The following is a 25,963-nucleotide window of genomic DNA, read 5'->3' on the forward strand; positions in this document are numbered from 1 at the left end:
AATCCTCTTTAAGGTCAAACAGGTTCAGGCTCATGTTGGTCCCTAGCCCGAGCCGAGTCAACTTGATGCTGCTGAAGCCTCCTTTACTTCCAGCCCTTGCCAGCTCTGCTGCCTCCTCTAACTAGACTGGAACGCTAGAAGCGGAAAGGTCCTAGAGAACACCGGTCGCCTTTGAACTGGGCATTCATTCCCAGGAGAAACCCAAACCCACAGCTCTGGGCTACCAACTCCCCCAGAGTCATTCATTTAGCAGGAACGGGATCTAGAAATGCTGCCCTGGATAACCTGCTGGAACTTGAAATGCTTCTATCCAATGAGCAAAGTCACCACCACCAGTTTACCCACCTCCTGCCCTGCCCAGGCTGAGCTAAGCCGATAGAACAAAAAGGGAACTGCTCCTCTCCACAGGGCTCTTCTCTTAACTACCTTGGCCTGTGCAAGGGCAAGAAGACACCACCACCAAGAAGGATAAAATAAGTTTTTATTTATAGTCTTATAGTAAAGGGGGAAGCCTTATCTTGCAAGACAATTCTTCGGCAGTATGTACAACATACTTTTTATTTCCATGGAATGGAATCAAACACGGACTGAGACTACAGAGTATACACTAGAAATCAGCAAATGCCAGGAACAGCGTAGGAAAAGACAAAGAAATGAGGCCTAAACACACAAAACCCTTCACTGGGATCTGCTGACCGCAGCCAGAACCAGGGCTGGATCACACAATAGGGACAGGTTCCAGAACAGGAGGAAACGGAGTGGGGTGAGGGTTGGAAGGGGCCGCACTGGGGTGCGGGTTTAGTACCAGGTAAATTGCTCTTGGTATTTACATACAAAATCAGTTGGCTCTATTTCTTAGAAATACACACGAACGAAAGAAAGATTTGATCATTACTTTATGAATCTGTCGCTTTGCTATACCGACATCATCAGAAATAGGGACAATTCACTCAGATTCAAATTTCAGTAGCAGGAAATAAATATCAAAACATCATCACTGGCCCTCAATACAAAACCTCTACCCCACCCGGTCCCCCCTCCTTGCCCTACCCCCTAGCGACCTCTGGCGGCTCCCACTCCACTGCGGACGAGCCCCATGCGTACCACACGAGCGTCCCGCAGCCCTCCCCACGGCTGGCTGAGAGACGCAGGAGGGAGACAGGCCAGGGACTCTGTGCTGCGGATCTGTCCCCACTTCCTCTCACACCGCAAACTTCTTCAAGGATTTGGTCTTTCAACAGGAGCGATAAATAGCTTTTTAGGAAAAAAAAATCCTTAAAAAGAAGAGGGGGTAACTCTGATTACTTCTTAAACCAGTCATCTTCTTAAAGTAGAGCAGTCCACAGATTCACAAAGTCTATCAAACAGAGGTGAGGGTGGCCCGGGAGGAGAGGCCTGGGAGGGGCGGGACTCCTCTGGGCCTGTGCCCAGCAGGGCTGGAGGAGCTGGTAGGTGGTCAGGACACCATGTGCTCAGAGGTCCGGCCGGCCGTCTGTCCTCCACAGAAAAAGCTGCCAAGTTGGGGTGTTTTGGTTTAAAAATTCCTGGTGGGGACAGGGAATCCCTGAAGGGAAACGTTAAAAAAAAAATAGTGGAAATGGGGAAGGAGAACGAGAGCTGTTGTCCAAGAGCTTCTATGTAAAAATAAAATTAAAAAAAGAGAAAGGAAAAAAAAATAGAGTCTCTTAGATGGTTGAGGGTTCTAAGGATGAACTGAAAGGAGGATGAGACGACGGAGGAGACAGACAGTTTTTATTGCTGGCCTGCCCCGCGGAGCTTAGCTGGCCTCCATCCGGAGTTTCTTCCTGCTTTGGGGCTCTTCGGGCTCCGACTCTGAGCTGGAGTCCGAGCCCCCATCGAAGGCAGAGATGGTGCTGCCCTTGGCGTTGGTGTAGAGGCTGTTGTCTGAGGAGGGGTAGTTGGTCTGCAGTTGGGCACTCGACCTCGCCTTCTCCAGTGCACGGACTGAAAGGCAACCAAGCGAGCGGGTTACAGCCTTCTGGAGACTGGGGGAGTAACTGAGTCTCAGGTCAGGGTCCAGCCTGTTCTTCCGAAGGGGTTGCTGGCTGCTGAGGCTCACTCAGGGTGGCTCAGAAATAACTCCCTTCTGGCGGCGGTTCCGCCAGCACACTTCATTTCCTTCCTCCCTTCCAAGCCAGACCTGGAGCCCACCAGACAGATATGGCCAGCCACTGTGCAATGCCACCTAACCCTAAAGAGAAGGTGTGCGATGTCACCATCCTGCCTTGGAAGCCCAGCGTAGAGATAGGAGCATGAGCTCCCTGGGGGACCCAAAGGTGCAGTGACAGAGGAGAAGCTGGCCTGGCAATGCCAGGATCCATAGGGGTGTGAAGGCCACACAACAGCAGGAAAGGATGACGTGAGATGTATCATCCAAAGAAAAGTTTTGGCTTAGCTCTCATGTACAAGATCCACTTGGAAAGACAAGCTGGACACTTGCAAGCAAGTCACCAATACACACAGAATACCTGAGCCTTTCGACATACAGCCCCTACATGCAGGCTGCTCGGCCTGGTAACCAACCCGCTGCCACCTCCCTCTGCCCATCCCTCAGTTCAGCTCATCTTGAGCCTGCCAGGTCAACCCTTTTATTTTATTTTAATTTCATTTTATTTCAGGTGTTCTAACCCAAGTGGTTACTTGCATTTCTTTTTACTTGCATCTTCCATGAGGGAGGAAGAGAAGTGAATTCCCCAGGAACAAAGAACTTGATCAGCTCTCGCTTTCCCCTGTGGTTGTAGGAAAAGGCGGATGTGAGCATTGGAGAACAGCATGGGCCTGGCCCATAGGCTGCCCTGATTGGACTACCATTGGCACTGGGGAGAGCTCACTGTCCCTGAACGCCTGGAGTTCCTGGTGCTTACAAAGCACACTCCAATCCAAGGACCTTAGCTCTTTTGAGACACCTGATGCCAGGTGTGACTCCTACTACAGGCAGAGCACCTAAGCCCCAAGAGGAGAGAGAGATCAGGTCAGAAAAAAAGTCTCCAGAGGTCCAACCCCTAGACTCCACTGCTCCCTCACTGGCGGCTGAGATCCTTCCTCAGGATGACTCTAACACTCAACTACTCAGAAGCAGGGCCGTGGCCGCTTATGAGCACACACTCCACAACTGCTTCTGGTTCTGCAGGCCCAGGTGCAAAGCCCTGGCCTGGCCAGAGCATCGCAGGGCCAGCTGCCCCACCAGCTCAGGTGCTTACCTTGCTGCTCCAGAAGAGCATTCTGCCGCTTGAGGTCATCAATATCTTGCTGGTGTGTGTGGTTTTTCCTTCGCATATACTGGATATACTCTGTGGCTTTGTCTAGGATTTGGGCTCGAGATGCCTGTTGCAATATGAGGGAAAGCAGAGGGGACATAATAAAGACCTAGTCCAAGCAGTGAGGAAACTCTGTCTTTCTGTAAGAGCAGCATGGGGGAAGGGAAGCAGGAGGGTGAGGGGGGACAAGGCTGAGGAAACAAAGTTATCGCAGCTGAGAGTCTTCTTTGTGCCTGTCAAGCTACCAAGCGCTTTAAACAGCTTACCTCACCAGCACTCAGAGGTAGCTCCACGGGAACCCGAGGCCCAGAGAAGTTTACTGGTTTATTCAAAATCACCAGCTAGACAGTGGTAGAGCCTGGATTTAAGCTCAGGTTCGTCTGACTCCTGAACTTGTACTCCACTCCTCCCATCCCCTTTGGTTCTTTACGTTGCTTTCAAGTCTTCAGCTTGGCTATGTCTGAAAACATGAAAATACTACTTAACTGAGAGCTTGTGCCACTCAGTCTCTGCTAGGGCCTGACTACAGGCAGCTGCCCCAGGCAGGTAAGAGCAAGATCTCAGTTAGAGCTGGCTCAGAGTGGGAGTGGGTACAAAGTTTTTCATCAAGGTCCTGGATTTCAGCCTAACCCCCAGCCCACTGTGAACTATTTCCAACTAAGCCATGCTGCTGTGTCACTTTTTCAGTCTTCCTGGTTGAAAGTACTATCGTGTCAGAGTTTGATGTCAACACAGGAAGGGCATGAGATTGGGCCACTTCAGGAAGCAGCCACACCTATACTATGGCCACGGTTAGCCTAAGCACTGCCCTGTCAGAGGAGTAAGTTAATAAGCCAATAAAACAGATGTCTGTCTGGTCACTCTGCCCCTGTAGGAGGGGCACACTTGCCTGGATGATTCCCTCCGGGTGCGAACACAGCCAAAGTTACTCATGGCCAGGCAGCCAAGCAGCTGAACTGGTTGAATGGTACAAAGCCAAGAGAAATGAAGCCCATGGCAAGGTAGTCTAGTAGTTCAAGTGTAGCATTCATGCCACCCAGGGTCCTGAGAAGTAGCAAAACTTCTTACTCGGGGCAGGGCAGTCAGTACTTGACCAATTCTGTATTATAACCCCACAGGGTTCCAAATAACCAGCACACACAGCAGAGGGAAAGGGGCAAAGAAAACATCTGTACTCAGGCTAACAAAACTTAAATCCACTTGTATTAAATCCCAACAATCTCAATTTATAGACCTCAGGCTGGGCTGGGTAGAGAAGTTTGCAAGGCCTGGGTTTATTTACCAGTCCTTACAGGAACAAGAATTTCTAGGCTTTCCTCTTACAGGACCCTTAAGGCAACTTCCTCAAAAGGATACTGTTCATATTTAACCATTTTTATATGGTGCAAATTATGTGCAAGGTACTGAGCAGACACTGTGGGGAAACAAAATGTTATTAGTCATGGTTTCTTTCACCCAGATGTTCATGTATTATCTAGCTGAGGAGATCAACATATCTATACACAGACAAAATCACAGGGTAGTACAGACGGGGTATTAAGCAGATTAGGAAGGCCATGGGAAAGACGGTTTCTGACGAGGGCGGCAATTACCTACTGCAGGCCAGGCACTGGCCTTGGCTCTGCATGCATGTGAACACACAGACACACATGCAGCCCCCTGAAACAATGAACCCTGGGTTAGACTGGGGTGGCATGTGGGAAAAGAGTCACTCTGGGCTAGAGGAACAGCACAAGCCAGGACAGGAAAGCCAGGCGTATTTTTTTAAGTTAAGCCAGTCAGCTTATGTAGGAAAAATGAGAGGACCTAGTAATGGGGGCTTGCAACTGTGGTTGCAAGGCCACTTCAGATGCTGTTTCTCATTTCTGCCAAAGGGGGACTTATATTAGGTGATTAAATATGGTGATTAAAAATAAATATTGTAGGATAGGCGGCAGCGTCAAGGAAGAATTTGGGAATCCAGGAGACAGTGCACCCTGGGCTCTGTCATTAACAGGCTCTACCTACCAATGCAATTATTTCTCTCCATGGCAAATCCTTATGACCAGAACTTTCCTTAGACCCTACCCAGCTCTCCAAATGATACGTATTCTGTCACTGATCTAAGTGCTGTGCATACTGACATGGTGGACTTGCTTTAAATTTGCCTATTTTTTTCAATTAATAGTTTCCAGAAAGCAACATTAGCTCTCATTTAACTACTCATTTGAATCTGGACTAAGGGTAAAAAGCAAAATCTCTGAATGATAAGAGTACTTCCTTGCAAATGCTTGGGGTGATAACTTTTAATGACTGACACAGAGTGCCATGGGAACAAGAGGCCTTGGAAGGCAGCTGGATTGGTATAAGCCCAGCACCAGGCTTCCAGCAGGCTAAGCACAGCCCTTCCTCCACTCCCTGCCAAAAGGACAATGCCAACCACTCACAGTGCCCAACTCCTTAGCAAGTCCAAAAGAATGGTTTAATTAACTGAAGTTTGCTCTTCCCAAGGTATACAACAAGTAAAATCTTGTAAGAAAAATTTAAAGCACAAAATATAAAACTCCTGAAAATTTACAAGTACACATAGTCCAGGGAAGAAAAAGTGTAAGGTTGAAGCCGGAAAGTGCTCAATTCATCCAGAATTCCTTCCTCCCAGCGTTCTAAACTGTGTAAGTTTATGTGAGCAGCCATAGAATTAAGGTGTGGGCAAGCCCTTCCCTGCTTTTATGAGTTTACACCATGTGAACAGTGCACTATGAGACCAGTAAGAGCCCTGGGCTTTATGGCATGGACTGGAGTGGCCCTGGGCCTTCAGTTTCTGTGTTCTGCAACAGGGTCATTTAGCTGAGTCGGCAATCCTTGTGTGAGTGTGACTGAGCAGAGAGAGAACAGGCTGTCGCCTTGTGCATGGGTTGACACTTGTCTTTGGGTAACCAATAAGGGCCTGAATAATTATTTTCCTGCCAGTTTTTACAATAAGGCACTAACTCTTGTCCTGACTTTCTGAGCAGAAAAAGATCTCTTCAATGGGTTGGACACAACCCTGAGGTAGGAATAATGGTGGCCAAAGGGACTCAAGAGGTCCTGGACCTTTCTCCATAGCAGTGTGAGTTAATGCAAACTGGCTCAAGCCTCTCCTTCACCTTTGGGAGCCATGCAAAAGGACACTGGACAGCCTTGCAGGTCTTGTCCCAAAGCCATGGTTGCACATTTAATACAAATGATCATGATGATAATGACAACAGCTAAGACTTCCTGGGTATTTACTAAATGCCAGGCATCCTCACACAACCTGCTGATATATTATTTCCTCTCTTTGGTTATAAATGAGCAAACTGAGGCACAGAGTTGTAACTCACCTCTTGTTGCATAACTATTAGGCAGTAGAGTCAAAATTTGACCCAGGCCTCCAAGACACCCACATTTTCGGAACAGAGAGGAGGCTATGAAACTAATAAAAAACATCAATAGACTTAGAGGGACAGAACTGTTATGAAGAGGAGAGTTTGAGCAGGAGGAAAAGGACTGTACAAGAATCACCTGATTTATCCATAAGGATGTCCATGAAGACCCTGGGGAGGGTGGTACTCTCAGAGGAGTGAGAGTTTAGGTGAATTATCTGCACAGATTACGGGTGCAGAGTGAGTTAAAACTGAAGTAAATATGAAGACAAGTCTTAAGCTGTTTTCCTTTTTCTTTTAAAGATATATGAAAACCAAACAGGCTTCTAGCAGAGAAGTAGCAAACAGAGAAGAGCCTGAAGATGCAAGATAGCTTTACAGAAGTGCCCAAACCTGGCTCTGGGGGAAGGGGAATGACAGTCCCCATAGTGCTGTGGCTTCATTACCTAAGAAGGGTAAAACCTAAATGGACAGTGGAGAAAACTCAGTCTGGCCATGGGGCCCAACAGATTCCTGCCCCTGCTGCTTGTGCTGCAGCTGCCTGCACACCTGCATCCCTGCCCACAGCAACAAGGCACACCTGCATCCCTGCCCACAGCAACGGGTCAACGCGGCCTCCAGAGGCGCCCACTCCAACAGAACAGAGTGCACCCACCTCAGGTGCTGCAGCAAGAATCAACCACATATTTGACTGAAGGCCCCATACCTAAACGTTTCATTCCAATTAGCAGCTTTTTAAGGCCCCAAATGATTCTTTGTTTCTTCTCAGCTTATTTTATTTTATAAATTGTTCTTTTATTTTACTCAAATGATTCTTAAAGTAGTTAACACTGATGCTTAGGAGGATAACCAAGGTTACTAAATGCCATTTAAGGCAGTGGTCCTCAAAACTTTTCATATAAGGTAAAAGTTCCCCAATTTCTGGAGTTGTAAGTCCCACTACAGTAAACTGGACTTGTGTAGAACTCCCAAGCTGTTTTAGAAAGCAGACTGGGAGAGACAAGGAAGAGGAGAGTGGCACTAGACGGCTAACATGAGGAATACCACTGCCATTGCCAAAGGTCCTGATGCTGACTCCAGAAACAGTGATCTTAGTTCTGTTTATCACTTTCTCTTCCTCACTACCCAAATCTGATCCTACTGGATTAACATTACAGCTGCCTTGTTACCCCGAGACCAAAATGCCACATCCTGGGGAATGAAAGAACTACTTATGACTCACCAACTGACACCTGCTTTACTGTGCACTAGTTATTTTATAGAAAATAGAGTCATCGTTTTCTAAAACCTGCACAAGATTGTACACACATCAAGGTAAGGGAGGCCTAGAGCGAAGCCAGGGGACATTTTTATTTGAGTAAGCCATCTTTTGAAAAAAAAAATGAAAGATTTTGCAGAATAAATTTTGCATCTGGATCAAATTCATTGCAATGCAGAAGCCCCATCAATGCTGACAAGAAAAGCTGCAAGGCCATGGGGTCAGAGCAGCATGGCCGAGTGACCCCCCTGCCAAGGCCTTCTGCTGCCACCCCAAAAGACTGTGCTGTCATCACAAGGGGAAGGCAGAACTATTGTGACCTTTAAGGGGCCAGTTAAAGCCAGGAGTCAGGCATTAGTTTAAGGGTCAACACAAATCATGTTTCAAACCTTTAGTCTTTATTCTTATGCCCTTGGTAGTTTGAAATGAAGGTGTGGCTCTTCCCCAACAAACTTTAACTACGAAGGACAGGAGCACACAGTTACCCAAAGAGGAAATGCCATTAGCAAATAAACATGTGGAAAAGAATTTAGTCTCATAAGCAACAACAAAATACAAAATTACTACCTTTGCCTACTAAATTAGTTGCGCCCTCCCACCTTCCAAATTTCCAGTATTGGTAAATTGGTACTCTCAAAAGACACTAACAAAAGGATAATTTGCTTGAAAAATAAAAGAAAGAAGACATAAAAACAATCCTCCTGAAAAGCAGGTTGGCAACAAACAGCAAAACCAGAAGTTCTTGCCCATAGACCCAGAAATCCAACTTCTGGAAATCTATGGGAACAGCCTCGCACACCAAGGTGGTAATCACGACATTATTTGTAAAAATAAAAAAATGGAAACGAACTAAATGATCAACAGAAAGATGCCTAATGACTAAATATAGACACTCCATCACTTGGGGGGGAAATCATGCTATGTGAAAAATGGTACGCTGTAACATTTAGTCCATGTAAAGCATGATTAGAGAGACCAGAAGGAAATACACGCAATCATTTCCTTGCTTTTCAGATTCCATCAATAAACCCATGAATTTAGTAATAGTAGCTTTTGTGGGAAGAAACAAAAAGGAGGCAAATTTCTTTCTTTTTCTTTTTTTAAAGATTTTATTTGTTTCTTAGAGAGAGGGGAAGGGAAAGAGAAAGAGGGAGAGAAACATCAATGTGTGGTTGTCTCTCATATCCCCCTTACTGGGGACCAGGCCCACAACCCAGGCATGTGCCCTGACTGGGAATAGAACGGGAGACCCTTTGGTTTGCAGGCCAGTACTCAATGCACTAAGCCACACCACCCAGGGCAGGAGGCAAATTTCTTGACATCCACTTTAAGATGGCACCCAATTTCAGTCACATCATAATAGGTGTGGGGTGGAGAATGTATCTGTGCATCTTTGAACTGCAATGTCTCATACAATAGCCACTAGCCATATGTGGCTAATTAGCACTTGAAATGTGACTAGTCTAAATTGAGATGTGCTATAAGTATAAAATACATGCTGGATTTTTAAGACAGTACAAAAAGATAATGCAAAATATTTCATTAGTAGTGTTTAATATATTACATATTGAGGTCATCCTTACTTTGCATATTAGGTTAAATAAAATATATTATTAAAATTAATTTTGCCTGTTATTTTACTTTTTTACTGTGTCAGCCAGAAATTTTAATTGTATTTAAATTATTTAAAATGTATTAAAGTAATTTTTAAAAAGATTTTATTTATTTTTTGAGAGAGAGAGAGAGGAAGGGAGGGAGAAGGAGAGGGAGAGAAACATGTGGTTGACTCTCACGTGGCCCTCACTAGGGACCTGGCCCGCAACCCAGGCATGTGCCCTAGATTGGGGATCGAACCGGAGACCCTTTGGTTTGCAGCCTGTGCTCAACCCACTGAGCTACACCAGCCAGGGCAGTTTTTGTAATTTTGTTAGAGTAATAAAGAAGGCCTTATAACCAATCCCTATCCTTCCAAATCTCAAGCTGGAGAAGGCATGAGGCAGAGTTTCCTGGCTCTCTAGTCCTCTCCACAGGAACCAGCCCTCCTCACTCTGCACTAGAGACTTCCAGAAGGATGGACACGGCTCCTGCCCTCAGGGAGTACGCACGCTAGTTAGGTGTAAGATCATCCCGAAAGAAGAAAAACATAGGAGAGGCCCCACAAAGGGCCAATGAGGTTAAAGGGAGAGTGAAACCGTGGGGTTTTCTGGACAATGGAGTATTTGATTTGGGGCCTGAGGGTGTGCAGGGAGATACACATGAAGGCACACGAGCAGGAAAAACGTGCATAGTTTAGGGAGCCCCAACATCTTCTCAGCAGTGAGGCTGGAGTTGGACACTGAAGAAAGGCAAGAATGCAGATAAACTGAGAATGACATTCCTAGGGAAAGACAGGAAGATACATACACCTCTACAATAAGGGAAGAAGGAGAAAAAGCAGGAGGGCAAGTTGGGTACCTTATTTAGAGAACATGGAATGCCAGTCCTTACCTCCATGGGCACTAAAAAGACCTCGGAGGTTTTCAGCAGCACATAAATAAAGTTTACAGAGAGCTCACTAAATCAGTACATTTACGGTTGCTGAACCCAGAGCTTAAGGAAGACTTGGGCAACTATAAACAATAATTCAAGATGTAGAATATTTAAGAAGAATATAATTGCTCAACTTGGAGTCTAGCCAGGTAATAACCTTAATGAGTAATGAGGTGAAATGGCTAGGGCTGCGGTTTGCATTTCGTTTACGAGATATTCCCTACAGCCCAGATATGATGTAGAAACAGTGCTGCTGAATAAACTGCCTGCCTTAACAGGTGTCCACCAGAATGAGCCTCTCACAGTGTAACGTGGCCCAGGTGGACAGAGGAGCCCTTCCTTCAGGTAACAGTCACTCTGCACTCTACTGTGTGCCCTGCCCCGAAGGAAGAAATATGACCAATATCTACCTGTTAAGGAAACCAGGCTTTAATGGAGATGAAACAGGTTACAGAGCTCAGTGTTTTAACCTCTTACTTGATTCTCAGAATGTTATCTTATTACTGTTAATTGTTAGGAATAATCCTCTCTCCCAACGAGAGCAAGACCCTCAATAGTAGATAACATCTATTACACCTTCTGAGCCACTCTAGCACTCACATGGTTCTTAACTAAGCAGGTGAGCACAACCATGTCAGCTGGTGCTGTTTTTGTGAAAGGGCTCAGCAGGCCCACTGCTTCCTCCAGCGCACTCAGGCGCACTCAGTCACACTCATTCCGTGGTTACCACTGGGAACTACCATGTGCCAGGGCCTGGGACAGGGGCCGACAGAAGCAGTGCCCTCATATTCTCACCCAAAATGGAAGAATTCTCAACTTAATACTTGCTAGAAGAAACCTGTTTTTCTTTATTTTCATTTTAGGTCATACTCCCTCTTTTTAACACAACTCTATCTAGAAAGGAGAAATCCAGAGCGCAACTGCGTGAGATAGCAATTAAGTATGACAAATAGGCATTTAGCAAGAGACTTGAAAGATGAGTAATCTCTACAAACCATGGTACAGCTACAAATGGCAATGTTGAAAAAGAATCTTCTATCATTAAGTCAGCCAAGCTAAGGAGACAGTGTTACTGGATGTGGTCACTCGGGTTCAGGTGCTGGGGCTAACTTACCGGGTGGAGGGCAGAATTATATCCTTTTGTAAAGGCAACTGATGGGCTGACCACCAGGTCTTGTCCCCCACATAAACTGGGGGAGCTCAGTGCCAGCAAGCCTTTGGTCAGCACTCCCTAGTACCCAATCTAGGGCTGTAAAAGCAAATAATAATTCTGTTCAAGAAAAGTAAGTCTTCCAATAAGAAATGGAACCACAGTTGTTCTTGCTCTTACTCCCCTTATTCTTGCTGACTGGTTGATGGTTCTTACTTCATCCCATCCGTCCAGCTGTAAAACCACATGGGAAATAAGACTAAAACAACAGAGTTCGCGAATCCACTTGCTAACATGGGAGTCTATGGGAAAACCCAAATGGACTGTCAACTGTAACTCAGAGAAGTGATGTGGACTCAGAAAAATTAAACTTTAAATGATCCCCAACTCTCTGCACTTCAGTGTTACCTACACGTGCCAATCCAGAGCAGAGTATCTAAGCAGCAGCCTAGGTATGCCAAGATTACTGGTTTTACTAGGGGAGCCTCCCCAAAACAAGATATAAATATTTAAGCAAAAATTTCTTTAAAATACAGTCCCTGACTTATGATGGTTTGACTTCCAATTTCTTGACTTTGAGACGGTGTAAAAACAATATATATCGATCCTGTCCTGGGCTAGTCACATGTAGCATGATCCTCTCATGATGCTGCTGGGCCGTGGCAGCGAGCCACAGCTCCTGGTTGGGCACATGATCGCCAGGGCAAATAACTGATACTCTACATGCACTCTGTTGCCAGCATTTTTTGCATACTGTGTTCTGAGCTTATTTAAGTAGGCTAGGTTAAACTATAATATTTAGTAGATTTGGTATATTAAATACATTCTGACTTATGAAAAATTACAGTGAGTTTATCAGAACAAAATCCTATCATAAGCCAAGAAGCACCTGTATCCTTAAACTGCTTACCCCTACGGTGTGGTAGAAAGATAAAACTTGGCAATCAGCAGTGCTGGGTTCTAGTCCCTGTCCATAATCTAGGCCCCTGGAGTCATGATCTTGAGCCAGCATTCTCACCTCTGATACAGTAATAATGGCAGGAGCAAGCAGCAGCAGTGTTTGTCCAATTACAATAGTAATATAATACCTCACGAAACTGCTGTGCTGATTTAACTACCTCGCAATACAGATGACAGTTATCAATAATTTTTTAAATTAGGCAGAAGATGACCATTCTTCATAATGTTTATGTCATAATAGAAATACAGGATACAAAGGATAAACAGGGTTGAAGTCTTACATGTCAAACTTTTTTTTAAAACAAGTATCCCCCAATCTTTGTTAGGATCCAATCAATCCAAACCAAGCACTGGTTTCTCTTTAATAAAACAAAAGACTTAAGACACATACAACAGATAGGCTGAATGCTCAAGGAGAAGTCACAAAGGAGACTAGAGGCTTTCCCTTCAAGAATCTAATATCCCTGAAACAGGGTAAAATAATCACTCATGATTATTCACATAATGTCATAACCTTAATTACTGCAATCCAAATCAAGAATTAGCCAATTTCCTTTGGGCCAAATACCACATTTAAAAAAAAGTTTCAACATTTAGTGAAAACTCGGAAGTCAAGAGACCAAAGTTATTCTGTAAGACTCCCCGCAGATTTGTGCAACAGTGCTGGCAGACAAGGAGATTAATGAAGATTGTGGAATTTAGATGAAAAGGGGTCGGGGTTCCACCGGAGCTAAGAGCCGGCTCCTTTATGCACGCTCAGTGTGCAATATGTGAATTGAAACACAGGGCAGGGTTCTGAAATGGGAAAGGCACCTGTAAACTACCATGCTGGGGCTTTGTTGATGGGCTCTACAAAACCCGGCCCCTTCTCTACTCCCCTCCCCTAGTCTCTTACTTCTCTGACTTCACCTCCTGCCACTGTCCCTTTACTCATTCCACTGTAACCACTTTGACCTCTGTTCTCCTTGCTGGGCCCAGGAATGCTCCCAGGTTCTTGCTTCTGGGCTAGTACACTCACCTTCCCTCTGCCAGTGGTTGCTTATCACCAGACAGATGCACAATTCTTTCACTTCTTTCAAATATTTGCTCAAATGTTGCCTTGACGTTGAGTTTTCTTGCCTGCCCTAATGAAAATGGCAACCCTTTCTTCCCTGTACAACTTTTTCCGTAGCACTTATCTGACTACATACATAGGGTCTGGCACAAATAAAGTCCCTGTGTTGTAAGCTGATTTATAGCTCATACTAAATCTTTTTGGTATGAGCTATACTAAGTCTTTTATTACAAAATCATAAGCATGTAACTCTGTAACATAACAATATCACACTCAAGCACACCATATAACATTTTAGGAGAAATATTCAAATTGCTGTCCATCTTGCGTGAGACATATTCACATACCCTACCAACCACACTCAATGGCATTACTTCTGCTGGATCCTGTGTGTGTGTGTGTGTGTGTATTTCTTTTAATTTTCACCCAAGAATATTGAATATGTTCATTGATTTTAAAGAACAGAAAGCAGGGGAGAGAGAAAAATATCAATTGCTTGACTCTTGAACATGCCCCAACTGGGGACCTGGGCGCAACCCAGGCATGTGCCGTGACCAAGAATCAAACCAGTGAACCTTTGCTTTGCAGGTTGATGCTCAACCAAACTGAGCCACGCCACTCACAGCAGTATTTTTAATTATTAGTTCATTTTCTATCTTTTCCTCATCAGAAGAACTTCTATTTGTCTATTTTGTTCACTGCTGCATTCTAGAACAGTGCTTGGCATGTAGCAGACCTTCAATAAATATTTGCTGAATGGAGTGAGTGAATAAGTGAATAAACAAAAAGGCCAAAATTAATGACAAACTATTCAGCATGTAAGACTACCAAATTCAAACCATCAATTCCTTGAAGAAAGGAGACACAGGATTTAGGATGATGTGATTTTAAGGACTTAAGGAAGAATGTAAAGGCAATGTGAAATAGGCTGGATAAAGAAAAAAAGGCACAGTTGAACTCCCATGACCTGCTTCTTCAAAAGTGTTCTCAAACTTAAGAGTGTCTAAGAGTCACCTGACTGCTTGCTTATTTATAAACAGATCCCAGACCTGCCTCCAGAGAGGCTAATTCAATAGTGATTCTGATGTGGGTGGTTCATAGGCCACATCTTGGAAACACTGCCGTGGCACCACTCCTGGTTAGACGTGCAAGTTAGAGAAGGCAGTTCTGCCCATTCAGCTCACCAAAGCCATTTTAAGTGATACCAGGGCATAGCATAAGCACTGACTATCAACAGTTCAGACATGCACAGACGGTAATCCTTTGCACGTGTGCACTTTGATTAAAAGGGTGAGTCTCTGTCCCCATCATAAAGATTTCCTGTGGTGCTTTAGACAGTGTTGCGCCCAGGAATGCTGTTATTCCAGGTAAGAACCTTGGTCCAAGGCCATTAAACCACGTCTATACTAAATAGGCCTAACCCATGGCAAATTCTGGTTTTGCAATACTAGGTATTCACATGGCCTGTTTTATTGTTTTCATAAAGGTCAGACCTACCCCATGCTTCAGCCACCCAGAAAGCCACACCTCAGATAAGGTATAAAGTATATGACTTACCAGAGGTATAAAGTATATGACTTACCAGAGTGGCAGCATACAAAAAACGAAACCAAAAGTGATTCCAAATTTGACTGGATAACCAAACAAACCCAGGACCCCCACCAAAGAGCTAAATCAGGAGACCCATTCAAAGCACACCCAAGAGCAAAGTTTTTCCTAATGGCTGCTTCTTGAAACATCGGATCGGAAAAAAACACAGGTTGTCTTCTCAGTTTGGCCACTTATACCACTGAACTGCAGCAGAAAGTGGAAGCTAGTCAATACATAGTGTCGAGGATGAAACTAACTGCAAACAGAAGTTTCCTCCCAATCCCAAGGAGTGAACCTAACCATAGGCTTTTTCACTCAAAGCCTCCAACTTTTTCAAATGTAGAAACACCTGGTACCTCCCTCTCCAGGGAGAACATTAGTCTCTGGAAGGCCACTAGTGTGAGGTAGGTGGGGGGAGGGAGGGGAGAATCAGTAATTTTTTTCTTCCATCTCATATGAATATAACTCTTTAAAGGTTTTTGGGTTTGTTTTTTTTTTTTTGGTCCCATAGCTTAAAAAGCTCTTCACATGCCTTTGAAATAACAGCTGTTGGAATAGAGAGATCACTGGTGTCCAGGCTGTTTCACATACATTCCTGGGACGTTTCATTTAAGATAAGCATTAACTTTGAGCCATAAGAAAGAAATTCTTATGGAGGTGTAGGGAATCACTGACCACAGGAATCCTTTGTGTCATCGCAAACTACTGCAGGCTGTCTATACTACAGTGTACTGTTATAATAATTTTTGAATGAGTAATTCATTACAAGTAGTACTAAATTAAGACAACTCCTACTGATGTCTTACAAGCATCTCACGTTGTTTCCTAAGGTAGGTAAGGTGTGTGATGATCCTCCAAAGAATAAAAATTAAGGAAACCATAATACCTGAATATCCCTGCCTCCATTTCTCTCCAGGCAGGTGAATGCACTGGTAAACTCCACAGCAGGTTCCAAGCTAGTGAGGGCCAACCAGCTTTCTCAATAAACTCACCTTCTCTCCTTGGAGTGATGGGACCGAGTCCCGCAAACTGTGAAAGCTGTCTTTGATGTGGTCCCTACGTTTTCGTTCCAGTGCATTATGATGAGCCCGTTTGTCAGCCTAGAAGAAAGAGCATATTAGCAAAGTTATTCCTTTTGCTTAGTACAGGTGGGTGGCTTATAGCCTGGAAGTATATGCTGTCAGCGCAGTCCCTGGTGAATGGACTGGGAAGGATTTGTTGAGGTGGGCAGTTAGGAGTCTCCAGAATTAGGCTCTGCTAAAGGGGGAGAAAGGGGTGAGCAAGCCTTGTGACAGGAACATCCAAAGTAGCTCGATGCATCCAGCTCATGCATAAGTAAAATAAAAGTTATTCATGGGGACAAAGTGTGACTCTCCTACAGCATCATTCTTTTCTTACAACTTTCTTATATGACAGAAAAGCCACCAGTCCATGGTGGCCACGGGAAAGCTCCAGTGGACTCCTTCATAAGGTGGGATCAACCTCACTGTAAGTAAGTGATACCCCATAGTGGGTGCCCAAGAACAGAGTTAGGGCATTGGTGTAGTGCTTCTTTCCATGTGAAGCCTCACCATGAGCCTGTTCTGGTCTCCGGCTTGCTAAAAGGTACTAGTTTAAGACCTTCTTACCAAATCATACCACAGAAACTAAAACCTCTGGAAAACCAGGATGCATGAATCTGAGATCATTAAGACAAAGCTAATATAGACGCCAACTACATTCTGAGATCCCTTCTTTTTAAAGTGGATCCAAGTGGCCACCCTGCCACGGGCTTCCCCTCACGTAGCCTGTGACTGAACAGTAGTTCTTAGGCGGCAACTTTTGACATGCACAAGCTCTGAATAAATATCCTTGGGCACCCGTGGCAGTTCATGATTATTTGGCAGTGACTAAATATCCACAAACCAAGGTCTTTATCCTGTCTTGCTTAGACTCACAACGAACTCCAAGAACAATCAGCTGGAGAGGGGTGAAGACTGCCAACAAATCAGGAATGGCACTGGCTTCAGGCAGAAGGACAGTGTTGGAGAACACTGCAAGAGAGCTTCAGCAGTCCCCATTAAAGGGGCATTCCCTCCAAGTGAAACATAAATGCTTACTGAAGTTAAGCAAGAACTTCATTACATCTACACCTTAAGGATTATGGAAAATAATACACTCTGAGAATTTACCCTTATACAGAAAGTTCAGGTAGCTTTAATCTATCCAGAGCATAGGAATTTTAAAAATGAAGCACCAAGATTAAATAGCTTGCTTAGCACAAGAAAGCCTCAAGTGAATCCTTGTACTACACAAGTTGCACTGACAAAAATCCACAAAGGCAAGAGTTGTGGGAATGAAAGGACTTGAAATTCTATTATCTAACCCTAGAAGTCTGAGTCACTACAGAAGAGGAGGCTGGGAGCAGCTGTAGTAATTTTAGTTCCTGGTTTCTCAAACACAACACCTCACCTGTAGCTCTGCTTAAATGGACACATGGTTCCCATCACAGCCTTGGTTCTCCAGAACATAGCACTCATTTTCAGGGCAGGCGCCTGGAGTACTTCTAAAGCCATCCTAAATTTTAAAGTCTGAATTCACTGTAAAATGAGTGTTTGCTTAACTTCAGTGATATATGGAATTTATGAGGGAACGATCAAGCTTACACAGATAACTTGAGGCTAGAGGTAGTACACTATATCATACAATATTAGAGCAAAACTGCAGATGTCTCTGACAGCAGTATGAAATAGCTTGGAAGAATTAAACATATTTAAGTATATAGCCCTTTTCTAGCTTACTGTTCTCTCCAGTAACCTACACAGGTAAATTCTAACCTGGACTATACCCATTGAGTTTGGAAGGCTAAGAGATGGCATTTGGCATCTGTCTGCCTCTCCTGTGTTTGCTACATACTCCCTAAGCTGGTTTATTTACATGCATATTAATCGCCCAGCTTTGGTCTTCAGCAGCAGCCCAAGATACTCCTGTCTACTAAATCACCCCGATTCCTGGCCCTCCTCCCAGCTTAAGAGCTGTGCACAGAAGCAGTGACACTAGAGTTACCCACAATCCCTCTTGTTGATACAAATAAAATTCTAATTGTCTGTTTTCTTTCTGGGAGAGCCCTGCAAATCTCCAAAGGCTAGAATCAAGTGAACTTGGTTTCACTCAGGCCTACACTAGAGAGGTGGAGCTAAGTATAACCTAACACCGAAATCGTCCCCACAATGCACTACCCCCTTCCCATTCACTGAGCCCTGAAAGGACTCAAATGGACAAGTCTTTTGGTTAGAGGATTGTAAGTGAACTTGGCTGAGGACCATCAGCAGAAATCTTGGCTTCTCATCTGGGGAGCCAGCCAAGTTTGAGAAGTTGGCTCAACAAGGAAAGGCAGCAGTCCACTGCCTGGTAGAAAGCCTGGGCTGGGGACTGTTGTTCTCAAAGTAGTGGATGGAATTTCTGTGGTGATTCCAGGTCCAATTTAACTAGCATAAGAATGGAATCTTAGCCCAATCCCTGCTGCCATATCCATCCCAAGCGGCCACACTTCACCAGAGTCAATTTTAAAGCTCTCAGAGACACAGCAATGACGTATTTTTCTCCTCCCCAAGCCTCACTTCAAAGAGCAAGTTAAAAATATGCAGAACTAACATGCCTAATTCCAGGCAACTCTGAACTAAGTGATACCTCTACTGGCTTGAAAGAACTTATGAAAAACCTTTACACAAGGCAGAGAATTCTGTTTGGGAAACACATCCAAACCACAGATCCAGCCAGCCAGATAACACACTCCCCCTGCAACCAATTCATCCAAACGGAGGGCCAGGTGCCAGGCTTATCACTGCTTTGTTAACTGTCTTCACTTGATGGCAACCTTTTTTGAAAAGGGCTAAGGTTTCAGAGTTGAGAATCAAAAACTGGGTGAAGAATCCTAGTATAAGGCATCTGAAATCCTCCCACAAACTTAAAACTATAGCTGTTTTTTTTTAATTAAAAAAGAAGTCCAAACAATTGTGTCTGCAACAAATAACGCTCAACTCTGATGATCCAGCTTTCTCTCACCTGTACTAAGATGTTTCATTATAAAAGTGGGCTGTACCAAACAAATTCTAGGAAGACAACAGAGGTATTCTTGGGCTGCACGACAGGCCCCCACATTCCTCTCCATCGCACCATATATGAGCAATGGCTGGATGTTGCTACTCCTCAAGTATACTGGATTTGAGGTTTCCGCCAGAAAACTCTGCCTTCAGGGCATTCCGGGCTAGCAGGAATACTAAAAGGCTGAGCGGTCCTGAAGAGTGGCCCACAGATGCTCTACAGGAACTCCAGTACCAAATCGCTTCCAGCTTTGACATCTCTGCCAAGATTTTTATTCAGCCTCTCAGTTTTATTTCCACCAAACTTTCCATACTGGCAGCCAGAATAAAAATCTTCACCTACAATTTGTCCATCTCTGACACTAACAAGCACACGTATCTTAAGTGTTGTTAAACGTTGAAAGCAAACATTATTTTGTTAGCCAAGAAATTGCTAAACTGGCAGGAGGTCATTCAAGCTAAGGAGGTCTGTTCAAAATTGAGAGAAATCTTTTTAAGTTATTTCATTCCAACTTATTTCATAGAGAATGCACCTTCATCCAAGGCATTACATCAGTCAGCAGCCTTACTTTCTGTAAGTTCTACGTAGGCAAACAGCATGGGGAAATAAATACTGCATTACTGAAGAATGCACAGGTTCTCCAGAACAATGCCATTTCTTGCAGGCTACCTCACACCACCCTGTCTGTAAGGGGAGTCTTCTCAATTCCAGTACAGAAATTTCTCAGCACACAAGGAACCAGAGTTGCTTATAGTTATTAATAAGTTATTCTTATTACACAGTAACACTGAAAACACATAGGCTCAAAATGCTTATCAGAAAAGTTCTATTTATTACATCTGATAGATGGGAAGAGGCTAGAATAAATAAAATGGAATTTCTAAGGAGCTCATTTTAATCAACATGAAAAAAGAGAACACAAAATAACGGGCAGCCAGAATGAGATGCTCACTAAGGTCCTTAATAGGAAGCTGTCAATTTCAACTTCCCAACACCTCTCCTACTTGAAGCCCGTTACACATTTCTAACATCCAATAAATACAATGTTTTCAAACTTTTTAAAAACAATCATGTGTTGCCTAAAAGAACTTGGTAACACTATTATCCAAACATGCTACCATACTATAGCCTTTTAAGAGAGTAAGAATGCTTTGATCAGGAAATTTTAATTGAAAACCAAGTTGGATTCCTTGATCAACTATTTCACCATTTCAACTATTTCAATTATTTCAATACTGGCAACTTGAAAAAGGATAAATGTAAGAACACCCTGTAATCTAGCAAGCATATTTATGAAACAAACCTGGCATTTCTGTATCACTGTCAACACTCTAAGCAGACACAAAGTACACGCATCATACAGCGCTTTACCAAGCAACTAATTCCAGGTAAAACAGTAGTTTCCAGAGTAAACTCCAGTCTCAAAGGCAGCCAAGCTCATTCCCTTCTGAATATACTGCAATTCCTAAAGAAGCAAAGAGCTCTCGAGAAGTTAAAAATATTTCACACCATAAAGGTCCAGAAGTGAAAGCACACAAACCCTTTTTAAACGCCGGACAGGTACACTGTAACTGCAGCGTGCTGCTGTCTCAAAGGATGAGAAGCTGATAAAGAACTTGCGTTTTCTGTCCAACACACTAACCGGACATTTTTAGCAGACTGTTCTTCTTTCCAAAAGGGCTTTCCCAAACAGAGGTAAAATTAAAAGACCACATTGCAACAAATACACTTGCTCCAGAAAATTATCTTTAAAATTCAAAAAAAAAAATACTAAAAATAACACCAGTGGGATTCTGAGGATTAAATTTGGTAATAAAAATATTGTTTGGGGTTACTTCCTTTAACACAGATTACTGGTCACTGAAGAAGCTGTTTTCCGTTTGCACTGAGGCAACAACAAAAATTTATCGAATTCAGTTTCACTTTCTGTTAGAGTTAGCTTCACTTCCTAACTTTCCTTGTGAAGTACCCTACATCTCTTGCGCAGTAAGTCTGTAGCTATTGTAGTGATGTTACAAAACATGAATGTTTCCTTTCATATTAGGACCCAGTAAAAACCTTTCCCAAGTAACTCTGTAAAAGTTCTATATTCCTAACTATGTGTTTATTCACAGTTTGCATCCTCTTCTGAACTAGGCAAAGCTTAAGAATAGTTTCTCCTAATTTAAAAAAATATATTATCTATATTAAATATCAGGAACTAAACAGATGTACTCAGAGAAAAATAATGAAATCCTTTTTACCCTACATATTTATGACAATGGTTTGATAAAATAAAAAATTTGTCTATTGCTTCTTCTCTCCATGCTCTTGTGATTATCCTGTGCCAGGCAGTATTTAGAAGTTTCAGCAAGTGGACATGTCAAATTAAGAACAAAATGTCAAACCCACTCCCTTTACCCACTCCCCCAAATCAAAGAGAAAAACGCTAGGCACCTCAACACAAAACTAAAAATATCTAGACAGAACAATGAGATTAGCATTTTAGGAGAATGGAAACACTTTAATAATTTAAGAAAGCAATTTACATCAATATCCATGTAGATGAATATTATGGAAAACAGAAAGCTTTTCAAAATTCAAGCCAAAATTTCACAAAGAAAATGTTTCTCTCACTGGAAAGCCAATGTAATTCCAATTCAAATAATGATTCTGCAAAGGATGCCTAACCAATCCCCATTTTTCTACCCCAATCAAGCCCCGGGGCAGACCTTATCATTGCAGACTTGGAAAAAAATGTTTAAATAGACTGGGTCCCAAACATGAAATGCTATATCCACATATTAAGGATAAAGTAGGTAGCTGAAGAAGAAGAAAAAAAGTAATTGAATTTTCAAATATCTGTATAAACATTAAGTATCTGACAATACTTCAAGGAGAAAGAGACATTCTTTTCGGGGGCTTTTAGCCAGGGATAATTTTTAAAACCCCTGGAACAACTGCATCCTTAGATTTTATGAAAATATTAGTTTTCAATAAATAAAATTTTTCTTAATGCCTATATGCTTGGACAAACAGCAGAATCTTTGCTTGCTCAAATGAAGATATAAGTGAGAGGACTTACTTTTATCCTGTGGTAATTAAATTCTTTGATCACAGGTATGAAAGTGACATCCTACAAATTCTAACAAGCTCCCCAAACAACTGGATTGTCCCACACATCCTTTTAAAAATCAGAAAAATAACATAAAGGGTTTCTAATGTTTCTTAAAAAATAAAAAGGCCTGGCAACACTAAGCCCTCATTCCCCTACAACTCACTGGAGTGTAGTGGCTGCCTTTTCAGGAGGCACGTGTTCTCCAGCACCCGGTCCTCACGTCCGCTCTCTGCTTTGTTCCTGACTATCTCACTGCCTGTGTCCCCCAGAGGCCTCTAAACGCTTGACCCCCGTTCTATACACTTCATATGTTCCCAGCTGTCAAATATTAGGCAGTGATGTATTTATTTCTCTCCCTTTCTGATTCTGATTTATTTTGCCTGTTTTTTTTTCTCTAAGCTATTCATGAAATGCCCACAGCACCGTCTCATTCTCCAAAAACATGAAATTAGTGTATATCTATATCCATATCAATATTCATATTTATATCCACAAAACCATCTACTGAGAAAATCAGTATGAAAACCCTGAGATATCACTGACAACGCTGTATGGTCTCAACCATCACCCTTTATCAAAACTATCTCTGCAATGCCATTTTTCTTCAACAATTTTTCTATATTCTTCATACCTCTCCTTCAACTCCTATATAGCCAGACCACAATAAGCTATATGTGACACTTTCATATTCAACCTTTGGCTCCTCTACATTTCCGATTTCTGCATTAGAAGAATACCATGGCACACTAAATTCTATGGGTCTACAGCAGTCACATGACTTTGGTTAAAGGTGATTACTGCCTGTAGCTTCAGCTTCACTCAACTATGTAGACACAGTTTAGAATCTACTTGTTCCCAAGTAAATCTTTCGACCACCCTGCCCTGAAACAATACCTTTACTTCCGAATGTTAGTTCTCATTTCCGACATAAATAGTGACAACTAGATTCCCCCATCTGAAAGCTACAGAATGATTCATTTCTTTGCATACAGCTCCTCTCACTCACCCAGTCACTGGAACTTATCACCTGAGAATGTAGAATTGTAAGATTTGCAACCCGCCCCCCCACCTAGAACCCCAGAACAAGGCCCCACCTCACCTTAGCGGTTAATAGGAAAGATTACTACAATATTAAAAATAACAGAATGATCTTTTTTCTCTCTGACCCCAAAAAGGACTAGAACTGAATGGAAATGAAAATGAAATGGAGAGTAGGAGACGTACCGCAGATTGAAACCTCGGTTGCTCTTCCTGGAATAAGAGAGAAAAAAAAATAGAAAATACAGAAGTTATTTTTACACTTCATATTCAATAATAAGAAAGAAAATGCCGGCGGCGGAGGAAGCGGCGGGTGGGGAGTCAGCCCGACCCCCCCTCCTTCCCCCACACTCCCATACCCCCAGCGGGATCAGGCGGCGCGACAGGGGGGGGGGGGGGTCCCCGAGCACAGCCCCTCCTTCCGGGATGCGACTCAGGCCGGAGTGGGTAGGAGCACTATCTCCAGACCTCGGACCCAGCTCGGGGCATCAGGGCACTCCAACCCCTATATGTCTACTCTCAACCCCTAGGATCCGCAGGTCAAGGGAGGAGGGAGATCACGGACCCAAAGGGCAAGTCCTAGGCGCCGTCCCTTTCCCCAGAATCCGGACAATGGGATCCTGGACGCACCCTGTCCCTGTCCCTTGTATCCTGGGCGGGATAGGGTGGGAGCTGGAGGCCTCAGCACCCTCCTCCATGGGGGGAGGCAGGGATCCCAAAGGCCGCATGTCTCCTCCCCACCTCGTCCCAGAAGGCCGCTCCAGCTAGGAGCCCGGAGGGGAGCAAGCCGGGAGGGCGACGGAGGCGGTCCCAGCCCCGGGGAGGGGAGAAGGAGTCGGCGGCTGCCCGGCCCCCTGCCACGGTCGCCCCGCTGAGAGTCTGGGCCGCTGTCCCCGCCTGACAACCCGCAAGAGAAGGAAGAAGCCCCAGGACTCACGTCGCTCTCCACCTCGATGTCATCGTTATCGCTCATTTCCTACGGCCCAGGGAGCGGCCACTGCAGCAGCGGTAGGGAAGGGGAAAGGGTGGAGGGGAGGGGGAAGTCACCGACAACAACAAGCGAGTCCCACACACACACACTCACTCACTCACTCACTCGCTCTCTCACTCACACACACTCACAACACGGGCGAGAACCACCTCCTCACTGCAGCACCGGATAAACGGCGGCACGCACGCCCGGTCGGCCCCCTGACACGTGACCGGGCTCCTCACGCTGTGGCCGCTGAGACTTGTAGTTCTTGTTCCTTTGACTGACGGCCCAGTTAGCGCCAGGAAAACTACGAATCCCATAAGAAACTGTATCCAGTCCTCGCTCGCCGAGATTGTTGATGGAGCCCAGAGCGCCTGCGTATCCCCTGCTGGGGAGGGCGGAGAGAAGCGCCGCAGTCCCTGCTGGGAGTCGTAGTCCCTAGACCGCGAGTTGTCAGGTTTCCTCCAGAGGCAGCAGTGAAGGCTGCTGGGAAGACAGGACACGTGGAGGGAGCTGGGGCTCCAGAAGCTGGGCACCGTCTAAGTGCTGGGCGCCCGGCCCAGGGGATAGGGTGGAGGCTCTGGGGGAGTAGCCTGCTACTTAAATAACGCAGCCTCTGCTTGGCGTGACTGGTTTTACTTTGTCTTTTGAGTGCCCTGAGTCGCCCTGCACTGCGTCCTGGGGCGTAATCACCAGCTGGGGGCGGGGGGGGGGGTGGGTGGTGTGGATCCTGCTGTGGAGGATCAGGGGGCGCGGCTCGGGTGCACACGAGGACCCTTGGGATCTGGTTATGGGGAGGTGTCAATGGCAGGTGTTAAGTGGTGTTACAAGACAGGCAGGATGACCCGCCTCGCTGAGGACCAGCTCCCAGACGTGAGAATCTTATATTTATTGATCAGGACTGATCATCCTTGCTCCACACATGAGGCTCCTACTTACACAGACATCCGCCCACCCCCACCCCCAACAACTGTTTATATGGAAGTAAAAGTCTCTTCTGAGTTTGTTGTAGCCCAGGCAGTTTAAGGAGTGGCCCAGTTCAGAGTACCATAACTAAGAATTGCAAAAATCAAAACGGTTTCCAGGTAAGAAACATCCAAACCTATAGAGAATTTTTCAAAGAGTTTACTTGAGCCAAACTGACAACATATGCAAGGGAGCAAGAGCTCAAAAACTCCGGAGAATAATCTCAAATTATGCCCTTGAGATTAAAAAGAGAATGTGAAGCAAGATTACATGAAGGTGGGATAAACTGAGGCTGGGTTAGGCAGGGATTGGTTAACCTTACGCTTTAGGAGGGGTCTGAAAGGGGACTTTTCAAAGATGTGTTGACTTTTCAAAGATGTGTTATCCTTTCCACAGATACACAGAAACAATGCACAGGTCTTGCTTAAGGCCAAGATAAGCCTTTTACTAAAGAAGTTCTATGCCTAGGACATGACGACCCACCATGAAATGCCCAATTAGGAATTTATGATCAGATCAGCCTGCGAGGTTACTTTCCATAGAAGCCCTTTTTCCATCCGCAACAGGAAACTCGTGAAGCTCCCTATGCAGTCAAAATCTTATT

General features: G+C 44.3%; 1 protein-coding gene across 5 annotated transcripts; it reads right to left on the minus strand.

Annotated features, from left to right (window-relative positions):
* Positions 1-464: 464 nt before the first annotated feature.
* Positions 465-24,609, minus strand: MAX (MYC associated factor X). Of its 5 annotated transcripts, none has more exons than XM_045823320.1 (5): positions 24,358-24,609; positions 23,607-23,633; positions 16,195-16,302; positions 3,222-3,351; positions 465-1,965 (listed from the first exon to the last, which is right to left on the minus strand). In XM_045823320.1, exons 1-5 carry the CDS (start codon positions 24,391-24,393, stop codon positions 1,778-1,780), a joined length of 489 nt encoding a protein of 162 aa, XP_045679276.1. In that variant the 5' UTR covers positions 24,394-24,609; the 3' UTR covers positions 465-1,777. The 5 variants fall into 5 exon arrangements, with proteins under 5 accessions (XP_045679276.1, XP_045679277.1, XP_045679278.1 ...); XM_045823321.1 differs by having other exon boundaries at positions 3,222-3,345; positions 24,358-24,604; XM_045823322.1 differs by lacking the exon at positions 23,607-23,633 and having other exon boundaries at positions 24,358-24,606.
* Positions 24,610-25,963: the final 1,354 nt, after the last annotated feature.

Source organism: Phyllostomus hastatus, unplaced genomic scaffold (genome assembly GCF_019186645.2).
Source record: "Phyllostomus hastatus isolate PE091 unplaced genomic scaffold, TTU_PhHast_1.1 phas_scaffold_501, whole genome shotgun sequence".
Taxonomy (NCBI): Eukaryota; Metazoa; Chordata; class Mammalia; order Chiroptera; family Phyllostomidae; genus Phyllostomus; species Phyllostomus hastatus.

Bases quoted from the DNA above. Each gene is read 5' to 3' on its own strand.
- MAX (XM_045823320.1), bottom strand. From the start codon at position 24,393: ATGAGCGATAACGATGACATCGAGGTGGAGAGCGAC. The intron at 23,634-24,357 runs GTGAGTCCTGGG...CTCTTATTCCAG, and splicing joins ACATCGAGGTGGAGAGCGAC to GAAGAGCAACCGAGGTTTCA. The intron at 16,303-23,606 runs GTACGTCTCCTA...TCTTTCTTCTAG, and splicing joins AACCGAGGTTTCAATCTGCG to GCTGACAAACGGGCTCATCA.